Source organism: Triturus cristatus, chromosome 10, assembly GCF_964204655.1.
Source record: "Triturus cristatus chromosome 10, aTriCri1.1, whole genome shotgun sequence".
Taxonomy (NCBI): domain Eukaryota; kingdom Metazoa; phylum Chordata; class Amphibia; order Caudata; family Salamandridae; genus Triturus; species Triturus cristatus.
Genome location: NC_140593.1, coordinates 324,774,371 through 324,802,014, shown reverse-complemented (window position 1 = coordinate 324,802,014; position 27,644 = coordinate 324,774,371). Strand labels below are relative to the sequence as shown.

The following is a 27,644-nucleotide window of genomic DNA, read 5'->3' as shown; positions in this document are numbered from 1 at the left end:
TTCTCAACAACAGGAGGAATGGAAGGTAGATGATGATTACCTTGCGTCCTTAGTCATTCCACCTCATCCAAGGAACTATACCTATTATTAACTGGAAAACCTAAAACTTCATTATCGGTCATCCTACCCCGCATGCCATCAACAAATTGCCCTCGATCATAATGGTTACGGGGCGGTACGAGAGGCCTTGGACGAGGAAACGAGGGTTTAGTAGGGGGAGAATAAAAATAGCCTAAGTTAAATGTTTTGATGTTGGAGGTTACATTATCCAAGATAGGACTACATACGTGATCAACTACCTCTGGGTTTTCAAAATTTACAATAACACAGTCACCTCTCACATCCTTAGGTTTGTGACCCACCCAACTGACTCTCCTAACAAACAGAATAGGTGAACATACATTCCTAGGCAATGGGCTATTAATATTCAACCAATACATTACTTTTCTTGAAATATTTCAAGGGGATAGCAAGTGGTATGTTGGATATTGTGAACAAAACAATGGGAGAGAGCATCATCTTGATTGTATCCAATCTTCCCCACCACGACAAATAGAGAGGATGCCATTTACTAGTGAGAGTGGTTAGTTTTTGTACGCAATCCTCCATACATTTAGTGATTGTACTCGAAAGAGAGGAATGAAAAGTAAGGCCTAAATATTTGATAGAATTAGGACTCCAAGTAAAACCTGAAGCAGAAAAGTCATCCTTGAACGTCACCTTAGTGAGTGGCAAGATTTCACACTTGTCTATGTTTAGTTTATAGCCCGATACTTGAGCAAAAGAATGGACCTCGTCTAAAAATGCTGGGAGTGAGGTATCTGGTTGGGAGATGAAAAGTAAGACATCATCAGCATAAGCTGCCATTTTAACAACAGAGTTATGAAAGTTAAAACCATGTATGTTTTCATTGTGGCGAATTCGCAAAAAGGAAGGGTTCTAAAGCAAGGTTAAACAGAAAAGGAGAAAGTGGGCAACCCTGTCTAACCCCTCTCCCCAGTGAAAAATAAGAAGATAAGCCCCCATTTGCCGAAATTGCTGCTCTAGGACGAGAATAAAGGAAGGAGATCAGGGAGGAGATTTTCGGACCAAAACCAAACCACTGCAGAGTTTTAAACAAATATGGCCATTCAACCCGATCAAAAGCTTTTTCCGCATCCAAGGCTATGGCTGCGAGGGAATGTGAATAATGTGAAGTTGTGGAAAGAATATCAAAAAATAATCTTGTGTTATCCGACAACAATCTACCTTTAACAAAGCCGGACTGTTCTTTCCCTAAAAGCGTCGGTAGTATAGACTCTAAACGCAAGGCTAATGCTTTGGAAATTTTTTTATAATCAATATTTACTAGAGAAATAAGGCGATCATTTTTACAATGCTGTGGATCTTTACCTGGTTTCGGGATAATACAGATAAGGGCATCAGAGAAAGAAACAGAAGCGGAACCAGTAGGAAGAAAAGTAGAGAGAAGCAAATGTAATTTGGGGATAAGCAAAGTAGAAAAACAGGAAAAGAATTCAACAGTAAAGCCGTCCGGCCCCGGAGCTTTCCCTTGCTTGAGAGTGTGAAGAACCTGGAGGAGATCTTTATGTGTAAGATCAAATTCTAAAGGGGAAAGGTCTGGAGGAGTTTAAAAAGGAGAGGAAATACTTGATAAAAATTGGGAGATGGACTGTTCAGACGAAGACGTTTCGGAGGAATACAATGTTTCTTAAAAATGTAAGAATTCTTGTAAGATGTCTTCGCTTTTGTGTTTCAGTGAACCGTCATAACCATATATAGATTCAATGTTAACTTTGTTTTGCTTCACCTTTAAATAATTAGCCAACAATTTCCCTGCCTTATTCTGCCCACCATAGAATTTGGTGCTAGATTTTAAGAGAAAATTAGATGCATTGAATGTAGAATCTTTATTAAATTGAAGTTTGGCAGAAATGAGTTCGCTTAAGCAATCTTTTGATTTAGATGTATCATATAAGTGTTCTAGTTGCTTAATTTTGGAAAGTAGAACATTGGTGGCTTGTTGGGCTTTTTTTCTCTTACGAGAAACATAATTAATGATGAAATCTCTGGCTGAAGCTTTAAAAGCATCCCAAACTACTGGAAATGGAACATCGTCCGTATGATTAAACAGAAAAAATTTGTGGAAAAAGGATGTAAAAGAAGAAACAAATTGTACATCGAGAAGGAGAGCGTTGTTAAAACGCCATTTTTTAGTGGATGTAGGTGTTTGTAATACATCCAAAGAAATGGAAACTGGGGCATGATCCGAAATTAAGATGGAGCCGATGTCAGAAGAAACAAGGGACTGAGTGAGGCTATGTGAAATAAAAAAATAATCTAGCCGGGATTGAGTTTGGTGGGGGGGTGAAAAAAAAGAGTACTCTCGCAAAGTGGGATTGCAGAGTCTCCAGGCATCAGTGAGTTTGTATTGTGCGATGAGGTGAGTAAAAGATTTTTGCGACTTATGTGGAGTGTAAGCACTAGCTGAGTGTCTATCCAAAAAGGGGTCAAAAACGTCATTGCAATCACCCACTAGAATGAAGTTATCTACATAGTGGTGGGTAATTAGTGGGGCTAAGGAGGTCCAAAAAGAGGCATCACCACTCGTGGGAGCATACACATTTAAAATGGAAATAGGAACATTGTCTAGAGTAAAATTAACCAACACCCATCTGCCTGAAGTGTCAGCAAAATGCGATACTGACTTGATTGGAAGAGATTTTCTAAACAGAATTAAAACACCATTACGTTTACCATCACCTGGGGAAAAATACACATCACCCAACCCCTTTTTAGTTTGGCAGATTCATCCGCCGATAAATGTGATTCCTGTATACAGGCTACATCTGCGTTAAGTTTTGTCAAATGGGATAACACTCTCTGTCGTTTAATTGGTGAATGTAAACCTCTAACATTCCAAGTAAATAATTTCAAAGGCATGAAACAATGTTAAAAAAACATACCAGAAGACCAGTTGAAGAATAACCATGAAAGAAAAGTACATGTAAAGCATATAGGCATATTGATAAGAGATACCAAAAATAGAAGAATCTGGTTTCATAAAAAACAATGCAATAAAAGCCAGTTACATATTGAGGACAAAAGAAGGAGAAAATAAAACAGAAGAGAGATAACGAAAATATAAGCAGTAAAAAATGAAAATGAGAAGACTGAATCCAGAAGAAAGGACATAGAATCTGCTGAAGAGAAAGGTAACCCAAGGAGAAGTGAGGAGCTAAGAAGTTTAAAGAAGAAAAAGAAAGGAAGTAATAGCAGATAAAGAAGAGCAAAAAACTTACATATTGACGGGAACAAACAAAAGGAGAGAAGGGTGGAGGCCACATAGATCAATGACGGGTCATAAGCTCCAAAGGGAAGGCAGGGAAGGAAGACAACCGCAACGAACTCCAAGAACATGAAGATGGGTGACGATGTGAATGAGAAAACCTGTGCGAAAGAGGAGAAGGGAAAAAAAAGGTAAATATTTAAGAACAGAAAAGATTGACTAAAAACAAACAACTAGTAAAACCGCACAAGCATAACAATCATGAAAAAACCAAACTAGAAACATAGCATAAAAAGCCTTAACATGAGATCAGTAAATGAAAGCTAATTATGAAGAACTTGAAGAGGCAGCAATGTCCATTCCAGTGGTAGTGTGAGAATACAGAAAGCTCTTTAATTTCAGCGAATCATCATAAGTAGTGGTCTTGTTGTTGAAAGTCACCTTGAAAAGGCAGGGATGGAAAAGACCATATCTCGCTCCCATTGAACGCAACTGTGGTCGAAGTGAAAGGAATTCCTTACGCCTGTCAGCAGTGGATTTGGCATAATCCTGTGAGAAAAAGAGCTGATTACCAGACCAGGTGAGTCGAGGGAGAGCTTTGGCTGCAGATAAAACTGTAAGTAAATCAGTATATTCAAGGAAGTAGAGGATCACACCTCTCGGCCTTTTAACATGATTAGTAGAGAGCCCAGTAGGAGGAGGGCCTAAACGGTGAGCTCTTTGTATATTGAGATTAGTGGTATCTGGCAGCTTGAGAATCTTTGGCAAAAAGGATTTAAAGAAAGTAAGGGCATCAGATCCCTCTGAATTTTCCGCCAGGCCATATATACGAAGATTGTTCCTCCTATTTCTGTTCTCTAAATTCTCAAGTTGTTTGTGGAGAGCAGAGACTTCAACGCACAATGGATCAACTTTGGCAACAGATGAATTAAAAGTATCTACAGTTCGTTCTAGGAGGGTTACTCGACCATCAATACTTGACCACTTATCAGATAACAGCTGAAGAGTAGTTTTGGTTTCGTCAAGAGTAGTTTTAGTTTCTTCAATAAAAGGGCGTAAGGCCCTAATTTCTTCCAAAAGCATATCCATCGTTGCTGCCGAGGTGTGCTTGGGAGGAGAAGGTGGATCCTTTTTTGGTCTCTTAATTGAACCTTTGGTGATGCCACTTGTCTGTGGAGCTGAAGTAGAGGAGGAACTTTTAGCAGAGGGATCAGAGGAGTCATCCATGTCTAGACACTGATATCTAGAGCTCGTGTGAAGAAGAAATTTACGAGCAGTTGGAGAAGGCTTACGTAATTCCTTATATGTTCTACCCATAGAGAAATGGCAAAAGGAAGTAGAGTATAACAGAACAAGTAAACAAACTAAATTGTGTACAGGTAAGTGCAGTAAAGTTGAGCGCTATAAACGAGAATTATTTCATGAGAGCCACATAAAGAGGACAACCAAGGATACAACTAGTCATAACCAAGGAAAAAAGACAAAACATCTCAGCAGAAGAACAAACAATATAACTAGTTAATGTGCGAGATTGGTAAAGTCAATAGAGTAAAGACATAAGTGAGAATAAGTCTGAGAAATTATACGATATGGAGTAACAACAGTCTGGTAAACATGACAAGAAAAACCAAAAAGTGTCATTTCTAGGTGCACAAACAACAGTGGCTCTGGAATAAAGAAATGAAACGCACAATAACAAAAGCGCTAATTAAGAAAAGATGAAGTGAACACTTGGGACACAAGCAAAGGTAAACAACATAAAAAATTTGACAGGTGGTTTCTTCAGCTTGAAGGAAAATGAATTACAATAACAAATAACAATGGCATGTAGAAGCATGAAGAAATCGGCTTTGCGAAAATATAATTGAGATATCCAAGGCAAATTATTAAGCAAGGAAGCAAGGAGCGGCAGAGGGAGTAGAATAATTCCTTCTCTCAATGTGAGACTAATAGGAGTATGACTCCGTCAGCAACCTCACAAAATGGCGGCCGCCATTTCAAAAGTTAATATCTCATACAATGCAGTCATGTGGTAAAGAGAAGCACATAGCAGAGGAGTGAAAATAACGTGTTGCTCACAATTGCTCAAGTGTGGAAAAAAGTTTCTTCAAAATAATGTCCACCATAATGCAGCATAGTTGATAATGGATAATAACACGCTTAGGTGAGAGAAAAACTCAAAGCGCTTGAAAAACACACTAGCAGATGCCAAGACACTTGTAAAAAATAGACATAGCGTGACGAGTAGCAGATTTATAAGGGAGCAGAATTAAAAATTAAGCTTCCGAAACTGTTGTCAGCCGAGAAACGCTAGGAGCAAAGCTCCGTCAGCGCTTACACAAAATGGCGGCCGAAACGCCGAGTATCGGCGCGTCCTGCATTCATGAAGAAAAAGAATACCCACAGGCATCTTCAAGTGTCCAGAGGCATAACAAGAGCTCCACAGCAGTTCCGAAGACGAAATTCATGCTTTCCCCGGAGAAAGTCACTGCAGGGAGTCACGTTGGGCTTCCCATCCTCCGCGCCGCCCGGGAGAGCTACGGAAACGCCACCATCGCTCACGGGCGCTAGCCACGCCCCCGCAATTAGGTTTTTTAATGTAACCTTTCTCCTACACTGCTCCCATTGAAATGCACAAGGGACTATTTTACACCTCAAGAGCATAGTCAATCATATATTTGTCATATTATTCTTTTATCTGACACTAGTATTTTAAACATAAAACATGTGTTTTTCTATTTGTTCTCTGTAGCAGCTATTCATCCACACCTTTGCTTTGCTCGAATGTGAAAGTAATGTTAAGGTGGAATCTTCACCTTGGTAAATCGGGAAACTGTGACCTCAAGTACACTGCCATGAAGTCTCATGAGATCAGCAGCAAGCAGCGAGATTACGTGATATTTTGGGCGTGGATTATGTGGGTAGGCGTCCTCATCTCCATCAGACCCATCCTGCACTGTAGACACTTTCAGTCCTGTGGCTTGGCTGTGTCTGCTCATTTGCATCATGCACTGGACTGTGATCATACAGCACACTCTGCGCACCCTCTCATCCTGCCCTTGGGCCACTACTGGTTAACTCTCCTAGCAGCTGTCTCTCATACTGATGGGATGGTGCTACAAAAACTGGAACAGCCATTGGATCTGTCTTATAATTCAAAATGTAAGTCATACCTACAGGTTTTGGCGATGTTTGGTATAGCTCCATGCTGATTTTAGATTGTATTGAAATTATCCCGCCTTAAACCTTGGCACTCGTGGGAAAGCGAGGAATAGAGCAGGCTCTTCCCAGAATTGTCTAAAAAGGAAACACTGGACATGTTAAAAAAATCGAGGTAGAATAAAAAGACCGATAACGCTGGCTACCGGCAACGCAATCCGCCACTAGATAGCCTTTTACTGCTTCATACTCCCAAGGGAGCCCACAAGGGTGGCCACCCATCCATCATTTTCAAAGACTGTCTGTAATTTTGCCGTGATGTCCGTTGTCCGTACTTGATGGTTTAACGGATGGCATTTGTCCGTAATTGTAGCCTTTCTGCTAAAGGGCAAAACTTAGTTGCAAAAATTCAGATTACCCAGCTGATGGAGGGGAGGGGGTCTCCTCAGCTGGTTGGAAGGGAGGGGGTCTCCTGCGCTGTGTTCCTGTGGGAGAGGCAGACAGATAAGGAACAAAGGGCCATATGTAGGTAGCATTACATTTACCGATTCATAAATACCGAATTTTACGGATTCGGTATTTATGAATCGGTAAATGTGATGTAGGTAATGATTCGGTATATTTTACCGAATCGGAAAAATTCGGTAAATATGAATCGGTATTTACCGATTCGGTAATGGGGCATACCTTCCCATTGATTCCTATGGGCCTGGAGGCCCATAGGAATCAATGGGAAGCCAGTCACCATTACCGATTCGGTAATGGGGGGAGCATAAACAAGGGTGGCAGGGTGTCACATAGACACCCTGTTGCACCCCTGATTCTTGCATGTGTGCACATGTGGTGCACATACATGCCCTAAGGGCATGTATGTCTGCCACATGGCACTCTTACATCTGCAAAATATTGCGTTTTGCAAGGTATTCGTTATTTATCACCAACCTGTATTCGGTGGTAAATAACGAATTCTTAATACTAATTTGCACTCTTTAGAGTGCTCCCTACATTCAGGATTCGGTTTTTACCGATTCGGTATTTACCGATTCGGTATTTTACCGATTCGGTAATTTACCGAATCCTAAATTATGCCTCCTACATCCCAAATAGCTAAATACCGGTCGGTAACGGGATATTTACCGAATTTCGGCCGTTACCGACCGGTATTTAGCTACCTACATGCGGCCCAAAGTCTCTTGCCAGGGTGCCTGATCTTGAAAGAAATGCACATGTGTGCGCCTGATAAATCTGGAAATGTAAAGGCTGCTTGGGAGTCGATATAGGCATTAATTGATGGAGTTAGTTGAAGTTTCCTGATGGCAAAGATATTTTCGTTTTAAGAGGTACTGTGAGAGTGTTCCAAGCTGAGCTGTGGAGTGCATGCGCAGTTATAAACTTTTTGTGCAGAAGTTATAATCGCATACTATTGAAATCTATACTTTAGAAGCACTTTTTATCTTTAACCTAAATTTATATGTGCATTTTCTGGCAGCCTATATTATACTATGTGTGATGCACTTTTAAAATATTGAGTTGCACGTTCAAAATTGCTTTCAGGTCCTCATAGCACTAAAAATTCACAACTTTCCCTGCTGCACCAAACAAGATTTAATTCTAAGGGTCTCTGTTGGATATAAAGACATCTGTAGTGATCGCATTAACCAATAAAGGATTCACAACATAAAATAGTGCTTTTCCTACTGATAAGTTTAACTTTCATAATTTTTTTATTTAAGGTGTGTGTTATTTTATATGTATATAAAAAAAAGAGGGACTTGGGGTGCTTATAGGTCCAGCATACGTGCCCCCGGGGGTCAAGCAAGCGGATATGGTATGTAGTTCCTTAGAGAGAGAGAGAAGGAGAGGAAGAGGCTTGGTTGGTCTAACACCCTAACGATCTGGTGGACACAGTGTCTCTCCCACTTTGGGATTTGAGGCCCTCTCACACCCAGCTGGGTTGCGTGCTTCATCATAGGGTATGCTCCTTGTCAGGCCGGCGCCGCAATGCCAGAGCCTATGAGGGTCTCTTTAGCAGGAGATATTTTCATCCCAAGCCGTTGGGTGCAGTGTGGGTATAGGGCCTCGTGGTATAGTGCAAGGTGTGAGGGAATTGTGCAGAAAGGGCTAAAATGAGGCACAGTGGTACTCCAAATCCAATTTAATCAGCGAGCCCACTGGTCCCAATTAAAATCAGAAAAGGTGTGCCTCCACTGAGATAATGGACAGTGGTGGCCACAGAATGGTGGTCAACATGTTTCTTGCCTAATGTGTCTGGAGAATCATGTGGCAATTCTTCAGGACCAAGTATATACTATCTACATAGTAGTTAGTTCCAGTATTAGTGTCAGATATGAACCAAGCACCTAAAGCAACCTAACAATGAGGTTCCTTATTAGTGGACCAACCTAAAACAAAAAACAGAAATGAAAACAACATAAATCATAATGAGCAACATTAAAAGCAGCCTCTACATGCTCAGGTGGTTAGTAGAAGTCATAAGTGGTAAGCTCTGTGGAAAAAGAAGAACCATTGTGGCAAACGTGTAGCACATCTAATGACTGAGATAAATGTGGTGGTAAAACAACCACAGTGGTACATTTGTAGCAAAACACTCTCCCAGTTAGGATGGCTCACTAGCTCCTTCGAGGAACAGGGGGAGGGTGCCTTAACGGCCTAGATATGGCATAAATTCAAGAAATTGTTACAGGCAGCCTGTTAGTCAAAGCGGAATGAGACCGGCATAGATAGTCGAGAGAGTACTCACAGTTCAGCCACGGCTGTCTTGCCGGAAGACCTACCCCTTACTCCACCAGCTCGAGAGAGAGTGTGGTGGGTGAGGTACAGCTGGCATAAGTACCTAGAGTGGATGTGGGACTCGGTGGGTCCAGGTGTTCCGAAAGCTGCCTGTCCGCGTAAGATGGGACTGACAGTGAGCTCGCAGAGAGCGTGAAAATCACTGGCGAGAGGCAGGGTAAAAGCAGGCGCCATATTGGATGAGGGAATAATGTGGAGCAACTCAGAAGCAGTGAATAGAATGGCTGGTAGTGACCAGTTTAAATCAAATATTGGCACTAAAGGGGGCGGCCAGCAAATAGAGGCACACAACTCGAAAACAGTGAAAGGAATCGCTGGTGGTGACCAGTTCAAAACAAACTATGGCAATAGAGGGTGTGGCCCACAAATAGAGGCACCCAACTCAAAAGCAATAAAAGGAATCGCTGATAGTGACCAGTTAAAGATAAACTATAGCAATTAAGGGGCAGCCCGGAAATGGTGGCACACAACATGGGCAGGTCACCCAAAGAGGCATTCATGTGGGGTGGCTCACAAGTGGAGAGGCGCATGGCTGATAGTGCCAGAGTCACACAGCACAATAGGTAGGATCGTGCCTTATAGAGGTCTGGATGATAGACAGGGCATGGCTGTCAAACAAGTTGGCTCACATGCGAGGAGGGCTTGGGGGGGAGAAACAGCATCCCCCTCAAGGAAGTGATGTCCTAGCCTTCAAGGGTCCACTCAGACAGAAAGAAGGGCTGTGGAGAATGAGAATTTATATCACCCTAGCTCATGATGGTACATGCATGTAGGTAGTGGACTATCTATTTACGTCATTCCAGTGGATATCTTCATTCATACCATTTTTATCATAGCAAAGGTTTAAAATCCAGTATTGTTCCTTTCTAAAGAGGGCTTGTCTGCTCATGTGGGGGTTTGCCTCTATGATTGTCCATTTGAGACTGTCTGGTGTGTGGCTCTGCTCTGCAAAATGTGAACAGAGCTTAGTGTTGAGCTTGTGGCAGCGGATATTGCTACGATGTTCCATGATTCGTGTTTTGGCCATCCTAGTGGTCATGCCTATAAAACGTAGATTGCAAGGACATGTCAAGCTTTAAATGCAATGGCTTGTATTACAATTTGGTTGTTTTTTCTGTACCCATTTAGATGCGGGGGATAACTGACTCTCCTTAGTCGGCTCTGTCAGGGTACACACAGTACATGACCCATATGGAAAATGGCCCATCACTGGAGGGAGACCCCACAATGGCCGTTGGTCACTCTGGGTGCTGTGTGGTGGTGGTCTAGTGTGAACAAGGATGTCTTTTAGGTTCCTGGTGCATTTAAAGGGGAACCAAAGAGGTGGTAATGTAAGTTCGCCTATTTGCAAAATGCCCCAATGTTTCTTAATGATCTTCCTGATTCTGTTAGAGTCAGGAGTGAATGTGGTGACACACATCAGGGTATCTCCAGTGTATCTTTGGTTCAGTTCTAGCAGTGCCTGTCTGTTGTTGTTGCAGGCCCATTTTTTGCTATGTTAATGTTGGGTGTAGGGTAATTGCGTTACCTGAAATTGTGTGCCAGCCGGTCAGTCTTGATTTCATAATCCGGGAAAGTACTACAGTTGGGTCGTAGCCGCAGGAACTGTCCGAATGGTAGGTTGTCTCTTAATGCTTTTGGGTGGTGACTACGATATAAGAGGAGACTATTGCAGTCAATGGGTTTCTTGTATACTGTGGTGATAAGTTGGCCCCCTGTTAGTGTGATCATCAGGTCTAGGAAAGGAATGCATGTATTGAATATGGTATTCGTGAAACGGAGGTATGGATTGAGGGTGTTAAGCCAGCCACAGAATACCTCACATGATGCCATGTCACATTTCCAGAAATCAGGATGTCGTTGATGTATCTGCGCCAGAGAAGTATGTTACTGGTGTAGGGGTTGGACCAGTCAAAAATGACCCTTTTCTCAAAGGCCGCCATGTAGAGGCATGCCGGGCTCAGGGCTAATGTGCTACCCATTAACGTTCCCTGGGTCTGATGGTACAGCTGTTTCTTAAATTGAAAAAAGATTTCAGTCAGGGCTATTGTGGCGCATTCCATTATGAAATTCACTGGGGTAGGGTAGCCCTATTCCTCTGCCAGGAGAGCAGCCCTTGCAACCTCCAATGTCGCTGTTTGCGGGATGTTAGTGTAGAGGGCCTCCACATCTAACGTTACCAATAAATCGATTTCAGGGGCTGTTTCAATATTTTCAATGAGGCGTATTACATCCCTAGTATCTTGTAAGAATGAAGGTGTCTTCCGAACAACAGGTTGTAAAAAGTGGTCACAGAAGCGTGAGAGGGGTTCAAGAAGGGAATCAATCCCGGAAAAAATGAGATGTCCAGGTGATGGATTCTGTTCCTTGGGAATTTTGGGGAGGACATAGAGATAGGGTATCCTAGGTTCATTTTGATCAAAAAGTCCACCTCTTTTTGTCTAATCCACCCTTCTGTTTTGGCAGTGAAAAACATTGATGTGATACAAGTTGTTAGAGCACCCGTGGGGTCACTATCAATGGGGGTGTAGTAGTGACGGTTTGCCAACTGACGGTTGCATTCATTGTCATATTCCACTGCTGACATGCTCACAGTGGCACCACCCTTGTCCGCTTGCTTGATGGTGATTGAGGGGCCGTTTGCTAGAGCACTCCCCACGTCAGCTTCTGCGGCAGAAAGGTTGTGGAAGGCAGAGGTCCTTTTGCCCCCGGAATCTTCTTTAAGAACTGTGTGTTCGAATGTTAGGATTTCATTCAGGACTGGGAGTGAACTTAGATGGATTCTGCAGTCCAGTGTCTTCTTGTGTTTGCTCTAGTTTATCCTGAAAGTACGCTTTGAGGTGTATCTTTTGAAAAATATTGTGTAGTTCACAGGTGTCAAGGAATTTGTCCTGCTTAGGGGTAGGGACAAAACCGAGACCTTTCTTGAGGACCTTGGTTTTGTTTCCGTTCAAGGTCCTATTTGACAGGTTAACAAATCAGTTTCTCTTCCCTATCTGGCTCAGTGTTTTCATGGATTGTTGTGGCAGATCTTGACACTATACCCGTTTGTGATTTCCTCTACTGCGCCCTTGCCTCTGCCCCAGCCTCTGTCCAAAAATGGGGTGTCGAGGAGTGGGGGAAGACCTGTTGGGATCCCTGTGAGAACATAGGGTACTGCCAAAAGTCGGGTCCCTGGAATGGAGGTCACTCATAGCCAAAGTAAGGTGGTCGTGGACCATGCCTTGTGCCATTGCTGCCCCAGCTGTTGTTGCTGTAATTACTATTGGAGGAGTTTCTCCTGTGTGATGTCTGACTTTTGTCTGATGAGACACATTAGGCAAGAAACATGTTGACCACCACATAATCTCAGTGGTGGCACACCTTTTCTTATTTTATTTGGGACCAGTGGGCTCGCCGATTAAATTGGATTCGGAGTACCACTGTGCCTCCTTTTAAACCTCTCTGCACAATTTCCTCACATCTTGCACCTACATCTACACCACGAGACCCTATACCCACACAGCACCCAACTGCTTGGGACGAAAAGGTCTCCGATAAAGAGCTCCTCATCAGGTGCCCGTCAGGCTTTGCAGTGCTGGATTGATAAGGAGCATGCACTATGATGAAGCATGCCACTCAGCCGGGTGTGTGAGGGCCCCAAATCCCTAAGTGGGAGCACCCTGTCTCCACCAGAGAGTTAGGGTGTTCGACCGACCCAGCCACTTCCTCTCCTTCTCTCTCTCTCTAAGGAACTGTGTACCATATCCGCTTGCTTATTTTATATGTAGTTACTTTGTTCTTTTTAGCTTCACCTCTGATTTCACCTTCACGCTCACTGAACCTGTACACCCTGCAGTATCCATACCTTTTTTGATGCACTTCGACCATCGCATTGAATAGCAATCTAAAAAAGCTAGTGATATTAGCATATGATGTCCTGCATTCCCTTCATAATGTAACTTTTTCTTTTTTATATATTGTGCCAGATTAACCTTTCATCTGTATTTATTTAACACCGCGGTCTATTCATCATACAGAATTGTACAAACAACACTGTCTTCTGGTGTTACAGGAGACTGAGAAAAATAAATTAACCTATTCATTGGCTTAAGAGCACTTTGTGTGTCCCGAAAGCCTGGGTTTAAATTCCAAATTTCCTACATGACTACATTCTTTGATCTAAGTCATATTAATTTACTTCAGGTGTCTATTTTACTTGATAGTGACATTTGAGAGAACTTTCAAGTAATTCAGTTTAAGATGGACTGTCTACAAAAACTCACTCGTATGTTTTACTAGTCTGTAATCTTCTGCCATCACAATAATATCGGCTATGATGTGAGGGAAACCAGACAATTGAGCACTTTGTTCACTTGTTGTGTTGTCAATAGGGTGGTTTGATGAATGTTTTAATGTTCATGCTGAGAAACTTTGATTTCATATAAATGTTAATGCACTGTTGTGATTTAATGTACTAAACTGAAACACTACCATATGTTTTTCAAAGATTGCATTCTTTTTTGCCAAAAGAGGTTATATAGCGGGATAGTAGCCTGGTATGTAGCAGCAGATTCCATATTGAATTTACAGAAGGATAGTGCTGGGATACATATATTTATGAAGCGTTAGCACACAATTGTTTAACTTTTCTGTGTAACTGACTCATAATAAACTGTTCCTCCTCACCCCCCACCCAGTTGCCAGTGCCTTAACTATCAGCATGGGGAAGCGAAGCAATGAACCCGGTGGTGCTTACAAGAAAGTGTTTTAGTGGGAGAACCATGACAGCATGTCAGAAATAGAAGCTCTTAGATCACTGCCTTGTGCTGTTGCCTAGATGTGGCAAGAACAACTACTACACAGAAACCGAAAGAGTATGAGTCACGGTGGTTTACGGGGAGGCGGGGGAGAATATCATCATTGGTGCAGTCTTTAAAGCCCTCCACCAAAACATCCCACATCTGTGCAATAAAATATTTTCTCAGACCACCTCATTTCGCTTTGTAACAGGGCGCTCTCAGAATGAAACCAAGAGAGCGTGACCAGGCTCAACTTAAGATAGTTGGAGGAAGTGAATCCTTCCAGAGCAGTGTGATATTGGACCACTTCTGGTGAATTTGTTAGTACATGGTCCTTCGTAGTTAACAGCACTCCGAGAACTCCCTGCCAGTATGAAAGGAGTGTGGTGCAAGACCAAAGGTTATGAAGCAAATTGGCATCTAATTGCATAGAGCAAGGATATGCAGCTTCTACTCCAGGATATATTTTGTTAATTCAGGCAGGTGTAAGGTAGTCTCACGTAAAAATATTAAATTAACTATAATTTAAATGGTAGCCACGGGTTACTTTGTGGGGATAGTCCAACATTTTATCCCTGTCCGTAATATGCAGAGGTTTGCCATGTCAGTTTCCCTGGTAGTACAGAGAGAAGCCCTGGAGTGGTCTCCATGTTGCAGGTAAGCTCTGTACACCCATCTTATCAGTATAGAGCGTCTGGCACACCTCATGCGGGGTTGTTACCAGGTGGTGGATATGAAATAGGGCATTTAATGATTGTTTAAGGTGTTCATAAGTAAAGAGTTGACCCGGTGAAGATTGTAGTCTGCTATAAGAGTTTGGAACTCTAGTAGGCTGTCGTCAACAAATAAATCCCCAATTTTTAGAGGCCTGAAAGCATGTCACTGATGGAGCTGCCCTGAGTGTAGCCATCCTGTGCAAGTGGAACAGCCCATATTTATTAGAAGAGTCAGTAGAAGACAATGAGTAATGTAGTAAGTCCTCCTTAACGTTATCCTTTATGGGTAAACCCTATCTCATGCAGCGGGTGGCCAGACAGCCAGTGAGCCACTCATTGGAGCTGTGCAGCTAAATAATAGCAATCTAAGTCCAGAAGGGCTAATCCACCTGCAGTCACAGGTAGCTTTAGAGTGGAACGAGCTACTCGTCAGCGTCCTAACCCCCAAATTAGAAATGGGATGTATCTGAAGAAGGAACGAGGGATGAGTAGTGGAAGGTTTGCAAAAAAATATGATAACTGAGGTAGCATTACCATCTTCGCTAATGCCACTTGACCCATTACTAAAAGCGGAAGAGAAGACCAAAAAGCAAACTGGGCTCAGAGGGACCATGTTGCCCTGCCCAGATTTCCCTTCTGCAGATCAGTGGGGGTTTGGTTAATATTAATCCCTGGGTATTGAAAGGTTACTGATTCCCAGTTCATACCAGGGTCCAATTGTATATAAAGGGGGAAACACTACCATGTGTTAAAGAAACACTTATTAAATTTTAAAATATCTATCATGTTCTAGGATTTAGTTTGTGTAATTTACATCCCAAAAATGTGGAAGATTCTATGTGTACTTTGGTACTTTGTGATGAGCCAGAGAACTGGTTTTACCTTGGATTGATTGCAAACCCATTTTGAGACACGGACTGAGTGTGCAATTGCCCAGCACAACATTACAAGGGGTCTGGCTCCTGCTTACCCTTCACAAGCACAACCAGTAGATCATTACGAGTTTACCAAGGTGGGTGGGTGTTGCTTATTCAACCTCTTGAAAGTGCCTCTTCTGGTTCTCCCCTCTCTGCTGACAAAACTCCCCGGATATACAATATCTTTCTATACTCATGGCGGCCCATTCTGTCTGATTTTAGGAATAATCCCACCTTGTTCTTCTCTTCTTTATTTATCCAGTTCTTACCAACAATCCTTTGAATCAGTTGCTGTGGATCTCCCATATGGTCTCATTTGTTCCACCTCTTTAATTCTCCTTTATTGGTAGGCCAGGCTGCCAGTTCTGAGATAAATGTAGAGTCCTAGATGCAGACTCTAGTGCTGTAATATTACAGACAAGTTATGGGTTCCTCGCATACTGATGTTAGGTGTGAGACTGTGCCATATCATCTTCTCTGTCCCAGTATTTCTTTTATGTGTAAAGTACACAGGAGGTTGAGGTGAGCCAGGTGTTTTTGTTCAACTTGTTTATACTAGGAGAAGGTCACTTACCTTACTGTTTCCCAAACTGTTTGCCAATGTTTTTTAAATGTTCAGGAACATAATCAAAGTAATGCTGTTTGCTTTCTCTCGAATATAGAGTGGGTATATTTGGGTAGGGGTGATGGCCTTGACATGCTCAAGGGCCTTTATTTACTATTGAACATGGACGTAATGTGCCACCTGAACGCAGCATACCTAGAGGCAAACACAAAGAGATCATTGTGAATAAATAGTGCTATGTGGAAAATAGTAATAAATGCACATAAAAAGTTGTGAGGTTTGGCCTCTCCTTGGATGGGTTTGTAAAACAGAACTTTTGCCCTTAATTTGTTCATGAATTTTGTCCCTCTGAAGTTTTGTCCTGCATTTGACCCTTTTTCCTGAATTTTTTAGTCATGTCCAGAATTATCCTCCATGCCAGGCGGCCATCCTAGAAACCACTGCTACTTGTAAATCAGACAAATGCTCACCCAGTCCATTCCCAAAAAAGCAGACCATATAGTTCTATAAATCATAAAGAATTCACTCACAGCTGTATGATAATGCTTCAGATTTGCCTCTTAAATCTCCTTTCCTCCTTCTCACAAGTCCATCCCGCCCTTGCACCAAATAAACCTTCTTAGACTAAACACAATTTTTCAATCAGTCTTCTAATCCCCCCAAACCACCTCCCTTATGATCACTCTATATCCATCACATCATGATTCTCCCTCTCTTAGGGAGAGACTGTGGTGCAGCGGCCAAAACGCCAACTCAGGAGCTGGAGATCCGGGTTTAAGTCTGAATCGGTGCAACATCCTGTGATTCTGGGCAAATCACTTAATCTCCCTGTGCCCATGGACAGTGCCTGGACACTCTCACGGGTGATAAACTGTGCTATATAAATTTACAAACTTACTCTCTTAGGGTCTGAGTCACAAAGTTGTTTGTGGTCTGCTTAAACATGTTATTGTTTGCTCCTATGATATGATTTCTACATGGATGCATCTCAATTAAACGACGTGGGGCAATGACATAATCTTGTGCATTTTGAGTTACAAACGTAACGCCAAATGACGGAAATGATTTTAAATTAAACACAATTTCAGCCAGGTCTAAATATGTATAGTGGAAGGCCTTGCTAATAATAATAAACCACTAAAACTGGACTTTTTGACAGAGAGTGGGCTACCTTGCTTGCCTTGTTTGGGGTAGTAAGAGTTATATAAATGCATTTAGAAATACAATACAATACTTCTCCTTCCACAACCAAGAGTAGCCTTCAGATGATAACTATGATTATATGTAATCAAAAGGTCACACCGACATGAAAGTTTTTACACCAGCTGTGTTAGTAACAGTAACAGTAGCAAGCAAGTGCCAATATGTAACCATTTTAAAGCAGGAAGGTCCAGCAGTTCACATTGCTCAATGCTCCAGCCTGTTTGTATGATCTGCAACATAAAGAAATTGGAAGTTTCCTACACCACAAGATGTGATTTTTTTTAATGATAACATGAAGCCAACACAGAGGGCCTGATAACGATGTCATTTGGAAAGCAATTTGACGGACTCCTAGTCAGAATTGATTCTGACCGACTTGGGTTCGGCTAGTCCGACCTACCGATTATGATGTTTATGAACACCATTCGGTCGGACTCCCATCGACTTCAATGGAAGCCTGTGTTCTGACCGACAACACAAGCTCCAATTGAAGAAAGGGGTGGTTGCAGAAAACCTTGCACCCTGTTGCAGGCACCCCATGGTGCCTGCCACACTGTGCATGGTTTTAAAGAGGGTCCCATGGGTACCCCCCACGGGCCCCCACCTGAGGCCTCTGGGGGAAGGGGGGCCCGCTACATGCCCCCAAAGTCAGTTTCTGACAGCCATTCCAATGTCAACAGAGAAATTTGGAAAGGCTGTCCATATCCGAGATCGTTATACTCCAGTCGGAAACGCGGTCCATAGAGATGTACGATTCGGCTCTGACCGATTTGGAGTCTCCGAATGCCGATCGCACCCAAATCCAAAAGACCGGACTTCTATCGTAATCGGTTGGAAATATTTCTGAGGCAGTCAGAGACATAGGTTCCAACACTGTTTAGGAAAATTTGAAAGCCTCTCGGAGCCTTTCCAACCGACATCTTAATCAGGCCCAGAGTGCGTATAAAAGAGCATTAAGCCTCAATCCATGTGTCAGAAGAAATTTGTAACATGTGTTATAAATTATTCCTATTGATGCTTATTGAACGTTTTCTAATTAATTAAAAGGATGTAATTTATTTCAACAGGTGTTGCATTAAAACCTGAACCAACAAACACAACAAATCGAGGTAAGCTCCTTATTTATTTTAATGTATTATTTTCCTTTTAGTAATTCTTTATTTTATTTGTTCACGGATCAAAGATCATTAAATGCTTTGTTTATAGAATAATTTTGCTCTGAGGGGAAAACAAGTATTGACAAATCCAATAGATCTGTAGCATGCTGCCAGCTTTTAGGCTTTGTCAGTGTTTGTAAAGAAAAATCCTGTTCCATTACCTCGACCATATCAATAATGAAGGATGCAGACGTTAAGAGCTGGGTTACCTTCGGCAAAATTAAAACCCACAATTTTCATTGATTGGCTCACAGATGGATGTATCCAAGGTGCAAAGAGTGGCAGAGTGGAAACCTGCCAGGGGCATTTGGCAACTCGAGGGCATTGAGCAAGTTTCTTGCAATGGGAAGTAATGTTGGGTGGTTGCTTAATGGCGGCCCTTGAATTCCACATAAGTGCTCCTCAGGAGAGTGTGGTAGAAAGTTGTACTCCTCTTTCCATGGTGCAAACAATACTTATCAAGGTCAAAAACCATCACTAAACAGGATTAGTGTTAAAAAGAAACGGGAGCCAGTGCAATTCAGGACAGCAAGAAGTGCTACACATTGGAAGCTTATTCTTCCAGGGGACCTCGTTCTGACTTAACATGTCTCAGGTTACACAATTTCAACATCTCTTTGCCCTAACACATTGCGTAATGTAGATGTAGGTTTATAGGATGAGATTGACATTCAAAAGTTGTGACTTTTTGAGCATCATTATATGGATAGGAGTGGAAGAAGTGGTGCATGAGGTTAGTTAGCATAACAAAAATATGGAAGCCCAGCTCAGCCAGAAGAGTAACAGAGCCTGATTGAGGGTTGTGCAGTGCATGACCAATGTAATTTTCATTAGGAGACAGTCATTTTTCTGAACCATACTGTCTTGTACCAGTGTTGTGTGTCTTGGAACCTAATTCAAACACTGGTGGAGACACTGATTCCATGTCGGTCTAATTACCTCCACCTTTATACCATCTCCCACAAACACCAATGTATCAGTGACTGATTACTGAGGTGGATTTATCATGGCGTGTGTGGCAGGGAATCATCAGATTTATGCATGGAGGTGCAAACAGCACCACACTGATGACTCTCTGTTCCACAGAGGCACTGCATGACTGCCTGGTGGTACCTTAACAATCTCTAGGGGTACATTGAAGAAACCATGCATGTGGCTGGTATCAGCAGGAACATCCCCAGTAATTTCCATGCGTACCACACATGGCAGCAGGCCAATGGAGCCATACCCAGGGCTTTTAATGGTCCCATTGAAGGAGAAGTGGTGCTACTTTGTGCTGTGAGCTGGGGGGCGTCCATCCAGCACCAGCTTTGTACTGAAACAGGCCATTTCAGAATTATATGGTGAAAGCTACCATCTGATCCTGACCCTGAGTGGATGGGCAGCATGCTGGGGGTGGCAAACAGTGCCATATGTTTGGCATATTCCTCACCTTCTACACTGTCTTGAATTTTGGAATCTGGGCCATGGAGGGAAGAAGAAGCTTAGATTTAAATCTTGTACCTTGCTTTTCTTAGTGATTGAAGTAGTGTGGGATTACGCTACTCTTAACTTGAGTTCTGGGCTAAAATTATTTTCTCTTCTTTAGCTCTCCTCCCACTTGTTTCTATTTTCAGGTCAGTATTTGGTTCTCTGTCAATTTATGCTGGCACTGCCTGCGACATGCTACCCTCCATAACGCAGCATTTGTCAGAATATAGCCTTAGTGGGCAATCGAACAGACAGTGGGCATGCACAACACCTCCAAGACTGTTGTACTAATGACAAACCTTCTGCAGCCCCCTTGTGGCCACAGCCACAATCCCTAGCCAAACGTATCTAGAACTTCAATCAAAATGTGCCAGCTCCCAACTTCAGAGTTCCTTAACTCCTCCCACTTCTTTCCTTTAACCTATCTGTCAACTCGCATTCAGCAGGAACCATTAAGTCACGAGGTGGAGTAATGGCCACCGGGGAGACATCTAGTTCTATCTCCTGATTTAGATGGGCAGAATTAGAGGTCAGTTTTCACTGTCCATCATCACCAAAACCCTGGTGGTAGGGGGAAGTGAAAACTTTTAATTGCTCTCCTTGCCAGGGATGAGGACTCCCAAGGCGTGTGGAGTATTTTCTTTTATTTTCCCCCCTAAATCCTGCTTCAGGATTTTCTTTTTGAAAACAAAAAACAAAACAATTAGGTGCAGGGCTCTGTCATGTTGACGTAGCCCTATACCAAACTGTAAACAGCATTGACAGGAACCGCTGTGTCTGCGGCTCCTGACAATGCTTTACAAATGACCTCCAGCTTGGTGGTCATTTTTAAATTGGCAGGCGGAGTAGTCTCCACCTGACAAACATTAAGTCCTCCTCCAGGCCAACTGAGATTACTCTGTACCCTTGTTCTTCAATTCCATTAATTTCAGTACTATTATTAACCTATTGCCTACTAACTGGGTTTACCAAGTTCATTCCAGTAATAATAATAATAATAAAGGAGCTTGTAAAGCGCATGGTGACGCCATCTCGGCGTGTCCCCGCGCTGTGGAGAAAAGTCAGAGCCAAGATATGGTAGTTTAGGAGGAAAACAGATAAGTTTTTAAAAGTTTCCTAAATAAGGGCTCTGAATCCGCTTGCCTGATATTCGTGGGAAGAGAGTTCCATTCTTTGGCAGCCATGACACGAAAGGAACATCCGCCCATTCTGGCTTTCTTGACGCGGGGAATTTTAAGCAAACCAGTTCCTCCCGAGCGGAGAATTCTAGTAGGCTCATATGGAATAGCCAGATCTGTCATATAAGAGGGAGCTTTGTGAGAGATAATCCTATAGCAGGTTAGAAGCGCTTTAAATAGGACTCTCTTTTTTATGGGGAGCCAGTGCAGAGTGGCTAGGGCTGGCATAGAGGCTGACCTTTTCGGAAGTCTAAGGACTAGGCGTGCTGCTGTATTTTGAAGTACTTGAAGTCTCCTGAAGTTTTTTTGCGAGGTTCCAAGCAGGAGCACATTGCCATAGTCTATCCTCGAGGTCACTAGAGCATGGGTCATAATGCGCCTGGCTTCCAGAGGGAGAAGATCTAGGGTGCGGTTCAAGGTCTTCATTACCCCGAAGCATTTCCCAACCACTTTATGTACATGGTTGTCATAAGAAAGTCTGGGATCAACCCAGATGCCCAGATTCTTGGCTGCTTTACAGGGAGTAGGCAGCGGTCCCAGGCATGATGGCCACCACTCCTTGGTCCAGCTCGCATCCCTTCCCCCAATTACCAGAACCTCCGTTTTTGAGCCATTAAGCTTCAGGCAATGTTGGGTCATCCAGCCTGCCAGAGCCTGCATGCAGGTTTTAAAATTGTTAGCATCAGTGGAGGGTGCTTGAGACAGAGAAAGCAGGAGTTGGGTATCGTCGGCATATGAGACTAATTCAATGCCGTACGATTCAACCACTTCCGCCAAAGGGGCCATATAGAGATTGAACAGGGTGGGGCTCAGGGCGGAGCCCTGAGGTACCCCCTGTTCTAATGTTATGCTATTAGAGCGATGTATGCCTCTCTGAACCTGGAAGCATCGGTCGGTGAGAAAGGCTTTAAGCCAGCCCAGCGCTTCCTGGGTGACCCCGGCTTTGTTCAGACACTGCAGCAAGATGGAGTGTGCCACAGTGTCGAACGCGGCACTAAGGTCAAGCATAATCAAAGCCATAGTCTGGCCCTCATCCGCACCTGCACGTAGAGTTTCGGTCGCTCTCAGAAGGGCGGTTTCTGTGGAAAACCCTGCCCTGAACCCAGATTGAGAGCTGTGGAAGGCCTTATTCGACTCTAGATGGGCCATGAGTTGGCTGTTAGCTATTTTTTCGGCCACCTTCGCCAGATAAGGTAGCAGCGAGATAGGCCGTAGGTTTTCAAGGATATCCTGACTTAAGTTGGCTTTCTTCTTTATAGGAAGTACGATGGCTTGCTTCCACTCCATGGGGAGGGTGGCCGTAGAAAAGGAGAGTTGGAGAATATGTCTGAAATGTTGTTCCAAGACTTTAAGGCTAGCTGCTAAGATCTTAGGAGGCGCAGGATCACAAGGGGACCCTGACTTAATGCTTGTACAGATGTTAATTAAGGTATTAGTACAAGGAACAGTAAAGCAGTCAAGGCATGCCTCATCCTGAGTGATCTCCGAATTCTCAGTGAAAGCAGAGCCCAAGGGCAGATCCTTTGAAAAATTAGCATAGATTTTAGTAATTTTGCTAGCAAAGTATCTAGCAATATCATTACATGATTCAACAGAGTCCTTCTGGGTATTACTCTCACTAGATACTATCGAGATTTCTTTAAAGATTTTAAAGAGCTCCTTTGAGGAGTTCTCAGCCTCTCCAATGCGGGTCTTGTAATACCGTGCTTTAGAGGAACGAATAAGTTTGTAATATCCTGCTTGCGCTATTTTATACTGAGATTTGGCTTTGGGGCAGAAGTTAATGCGCCATTCTCGTTCCAGTTTTTTACAAGCGGATTTTGCCACCTGAAGTTCCGAAGTAAACCACGGGGAAGGTTTTCTGGTTTGCCTAGTGATTAGTGATCTGCGGATAGGAGCAGTCTTATCTAGGGCAGTTATAACATGGTTCTTCAGGCATGAATAGGCAGCCTCACAATCTGACCCTCCAGGAGGTCCAGCCGCAGCAAGAATGTCGATGAAAGTATCTAAGTTGAAGTTTTTCCACTTACGACATTGGTACATCTGCGTACTATCACTCCTAGTTTCAGGCTCGGACAGCCAAATTCGTAAGGGAATGACAAAGTGGTCCGACCAAGGCACAGGTATTGGAGGAAGCGTTTCTACTCCATTCCAATTACCAAATATGGGGTCGATCAGATGACCTTGTCTGTGAGTAGGCTCTTGGTTCTTAAGAGTAAGCTGCAGGGAAAGTAATTCATCTTTTATATAGGAGGCATCCTTATCTTGGACATCATCAAAATGAATGTTCATGTCGCCCAGTACCAGGAGTTTGGATTTCCTCAAGGCGAGATGTGCTGTCGCCTCTACTAGACTAGCTGTAAAATCAAATAGTCTACCTGGGGGTCTATATATAAGAATGCCTGATAGGGAGTGTTGAGGTCCCAGGGAAATACTAAACGAAGCAGCTTCGCAGTGGTCAATAGTTAGGGGGAGTAGGGAGCACTCCAATGGGGCTCTAACAGCAATAGCTATTCCACCACCCCTACCTTCCTGCCTGTCAAGCCTGGCGAGAGAGTATCCTGGTGGCAACGCCTCTATGATGTCTGGGTCAGAATATTCGCCAAGCCAGGTCTCAGTTAACAGCAGTATATCCAGTGCCTCATCCTCAAGTAGGTTGTAGACCTGATTGCAGTGCTTACTGAAAGATCTACAGTTAAGCAATGCGGCTTCTATCAATTTTTTTGGGGGGACTGTTATGGAGCCCATTTCAAGAGTAAAAGGGCACATAGAGCAGTTATGTGGTGATAAAGCCTGCATAGAATGTAAGCATGGTAAAGGTATAGTAGGGCGGAGATTTAACAAGGTTTGTTTATCATACCGTATGTGGAGGGGATTAGGTAGGCCAGGGTGTATGGCCCCGCGCCCCGTCCGGCCGCGGACGGGCGCAGACGGGCTTGACTTTGGCTCGACTTCGGCGCGCTTCCGGCGCGCCCGCTGCACGCGTCCGCTGCGCGGTCGCTGGCCCACACACATTTATAGGCAGTAGGGGCCACTAGAGCGCTAACCTGGCCGCTCGAGCCGGAAGTACTGGCTCCTCCTCACCCTCCGCATCAATCGCCCAGAATGGACGCGGCGGACCGGGGCGAGAGTTAACAATGAAGTGAGTGTCAGGAAACAGGTAAAACACACAATGATTTTTAAAAGAGTAGCCACTTGCACAGTTTTAAAATATCACGCCACATATACCCTCAAATGTAATTTTGCCAAAATCAAATCCAAGAACCTTTCACCTTGTCTTTACTTAAACACAATAAATACCAATAATAACACCGACATTGATGTTCACTCTATCCATTCTTGTATTTTTGTATTTCAAGTACTCTCAACAGTTTAGCGCCTTTTTCACGTCACTACCTCCTACCGCTCGAGGCACTCTGCTCCTTCGTATACTCCTGCTCTTGCTGCTATGAAATAGAAATGTAAAGCATTGCAGAGACAATGGCACATTTACTAACATATTGCAGCCAAATCCTCTTATTTCATTGTGCTAACTAATATAAAAAAAACTGAAATTAGAATGGCTCATTCCAGATTTTACTCCATGCATATCACTTTTGTCAGCAACTCAATCCATCATCTTTTAAGATTGTCAAGAAGATTTCCTACACCTGACATTGTGACTCTTTGGTCCCTCCATCGCTGTACCTCTCTGAATCCTTGGCATCTTTTTTCCTTTGCAAAATTCAGACCGTACAGACCTAGCCACGTGTTCTGAAGAATAATTAACTTTATCTCCTGAAAGCAAGCATTGACAGACCAACTTTTAATAAACCTTCTGCCTACCCTACCATTCTTAGCAATTATCACACTTCCTCTTAAAAATAACTCTCTGTTCAAAACACCCTGGCCCAGATTTACTAAAGCTCTCCACCAGTGCTAGTGTTGCACATAGCTGCAGCAGTGATTTACTTTCCAGTGTTTCACACTGGGAAGGTGCTCTTTTTCAGAGGACCCTTAAACTTCACATTACTTTGCAGTCAGGGGGCGGTAGTGGGGCAGCTTGGTGCAAAGCCCGTAGGTTTTGATGCACAGCCCAATCAGCTAAGATAGTCTTGCCAGAGTTTGCATCAAAGGATAATGTGTACTGGAAGCAGGCACAAACAAAGGGGGATGCATTTAATTCCCCAAGAATTCAACATTTTGCATATATGCTGCAGAACCTTCGCGGTCGTCTACGACTAGGAATTTATACTGGAATCCTATGTCCCTAGCATGAATACTACGCAAGAAAGTACATGGAGTTGTGTATCACACAAGTCAGCAGATTTGTGCACTAGCACAGAGGATGATATCAGTATCAGGTTATTCGTTGTATATATTGTGCTACTCTGGGTCCGATTCACAAAGGGTCATCGCCCTCGTGATGGAGGCCCCTCAGTCATGGCGTGAGGCCTGAACTCGTGGAGGGAGCCCCCCACTCGTGGCAGGACCTCCGCAATAGGTAGCTGCAGTACGGAAGTCCCACCATGAGTGCGGGGCCCCTGCAATGACTGCGGGCCTCTGTAATGAGTGCCGAGGCCCTTTGTGAATTGGGCCCTCTTTGTTTGCACAACAGAGTGCAGCAAATTTGCATTATATTCTGCATTGCATAACATCTTAGTAAGTCTGGGCCAATGTCTCTGCCATGAGGCATTCTTTAATCAGAGCTCTGAGTTCATCATTTCTCTTTTCTCTCAATTCAGTGAACTTGGAACCTTTTTACGATCTCTTTCTCTCTCTTGGTAATGCAAAAGATTCTCTGGATCCAGAAGAGGAGGGTGGCCCTCTTTCAATTATCTCAAAATACTCGTGGCAAACTGGGACCAGTATTTTTAGGACCTGTAAAGATTAAAAAAACAAAACCTGTGTGCTAATAGGTCGGTTCTTAAAAATCTGATACATAATGTGGCAGAATTCAAACCACCTCATGAATATTAATGAGGTAGGTCACAAATTTCAACTTACTACTATTAGATGATATCACAGAGATGATGGCCTCCTGGAGTCAGCTGTGAACCATGTCTGTTGACAAATTTCAATAAAGCAACTTTTCAGCCCATTTTCTTTAAAAGAAACCGGGCGGCATTTAAAAAAGAAAAGTTTACTTTTTTTCAGTTTGTTTGAGAGTTTCCAATGGTCCCCAAAAGACCCCTTCAATTTGTGGATGGGGATCGACCCCAACTGGGGGGGCGGCTGTAACTTTTCAATAGTTTACAACCGCCATTTCAATCCTGTACCATTTATACCACTTATGCATATGGATAAGAATTGCTATTTGGAGGGATGCCTACAACTCACCCCTCCAAATAGAGATTCCTTCTCCATTTCTAAACCCATTTTAGGAGTCAGTAAAAATTGCTAAAGGCATTTCTGAATCCAGAAACATTTGCAGCCAAAAATAGCTCTTACATCTGGGCCCTTGAAGTATCTCACCTTTCTAAAGTTTATAAAAAGTTGCCTAATGTGTTTCCTCTCTTTCTCCAGTAATGACAACAGCCACTAATTGAAAACATGTAAAATAATAAATAAATATAACCTAAAGCAGAGCATAGTTAAAATGAGCAAGCAACAATACATTTATTTAACATATAAATTACACCCACAACACCACCAAATAAGTTGGAATAAACATACAGTGCACATAGCTCTTTGCAGATATTGCTATCTAGGCACACAGGAGACCATCCATCCTCACGCCCCTGAACCACTCACCCCACATCATCGCACAAGGCAATAGTTCTAAGCCCATTTCAGCTTTTCAGTTCCCATCTTTGTATGTGCCAGTGCATGCACCATTTCAAAGTTTTAATGAGGCTGTTTTTAGGTCTCGCCTAGCGTTCCGGCGCGAATGCGCTGCCATCGCTTTGCGAGACATGCAGTATATACTGTAAGGTGGAAGCTTCGTGGAAGCTCCGCCTGCTCTCTGCCCATTGGCTATTGTCTTAAATGCTGCCTTCCGATTGGTTTGAGGCTTGTTAGTCCCTCCTCATTCATCATTTGTATCCTTCCGCGGCTATTGGCCCCTTTACTCCTAACACTATTTTCTTCCCTGTCTCCCCACCCCACCGCCCCCTCCCTCAGTCTGTTACTTCTCTCCCGCGCCCCCACCCCCGTTCGCATTTTCTTGCCTGCCGGCACTTCCGTTTTCATCTTTATTATTGCCACCTTGAAATATGCGAGTTCAAAATGCATGCTGTTCATAAACTTCTTGTGTTTAATGAACTAGATTTTAATGTTACTCTAAATATAATAAGACTCTAAGCAACATTTGGGGTATGCATGGCAACTGACGCCTCTTAGTTCACAAATGGCATTGTTGTTGGGCGGGAGGTGCGTTAGTGTTTTAACTCATGCTTAAAATGAGCACTTTTAATAAC

The 27,644-nt window shown here is 43.1% G+C and overlaps 1 protein-coding gene across 1 annotated transcript in view; it reads left to right on the top strand.

Annotated features, from left to right (window-relative positions):
• Positions 1 to 27,644, top strand: part of MRC1 (mannose receptor C-type 1) — an 841,411-nt gene that overhangs the window by 360,147 nt on the left and 453,620 nt on the right. The window contains exon 16 of the mRNA XM_085631521.1: positions 18,509 to 18,550. Within this exon, the coding sequence (XP_085487647.1) occupies positions 18,509 to 18,550 (42 nt within the window). The remainder of the gene's footprint in view (positions 1 to 18,508; positions 18,551 to 27,644) is intronic.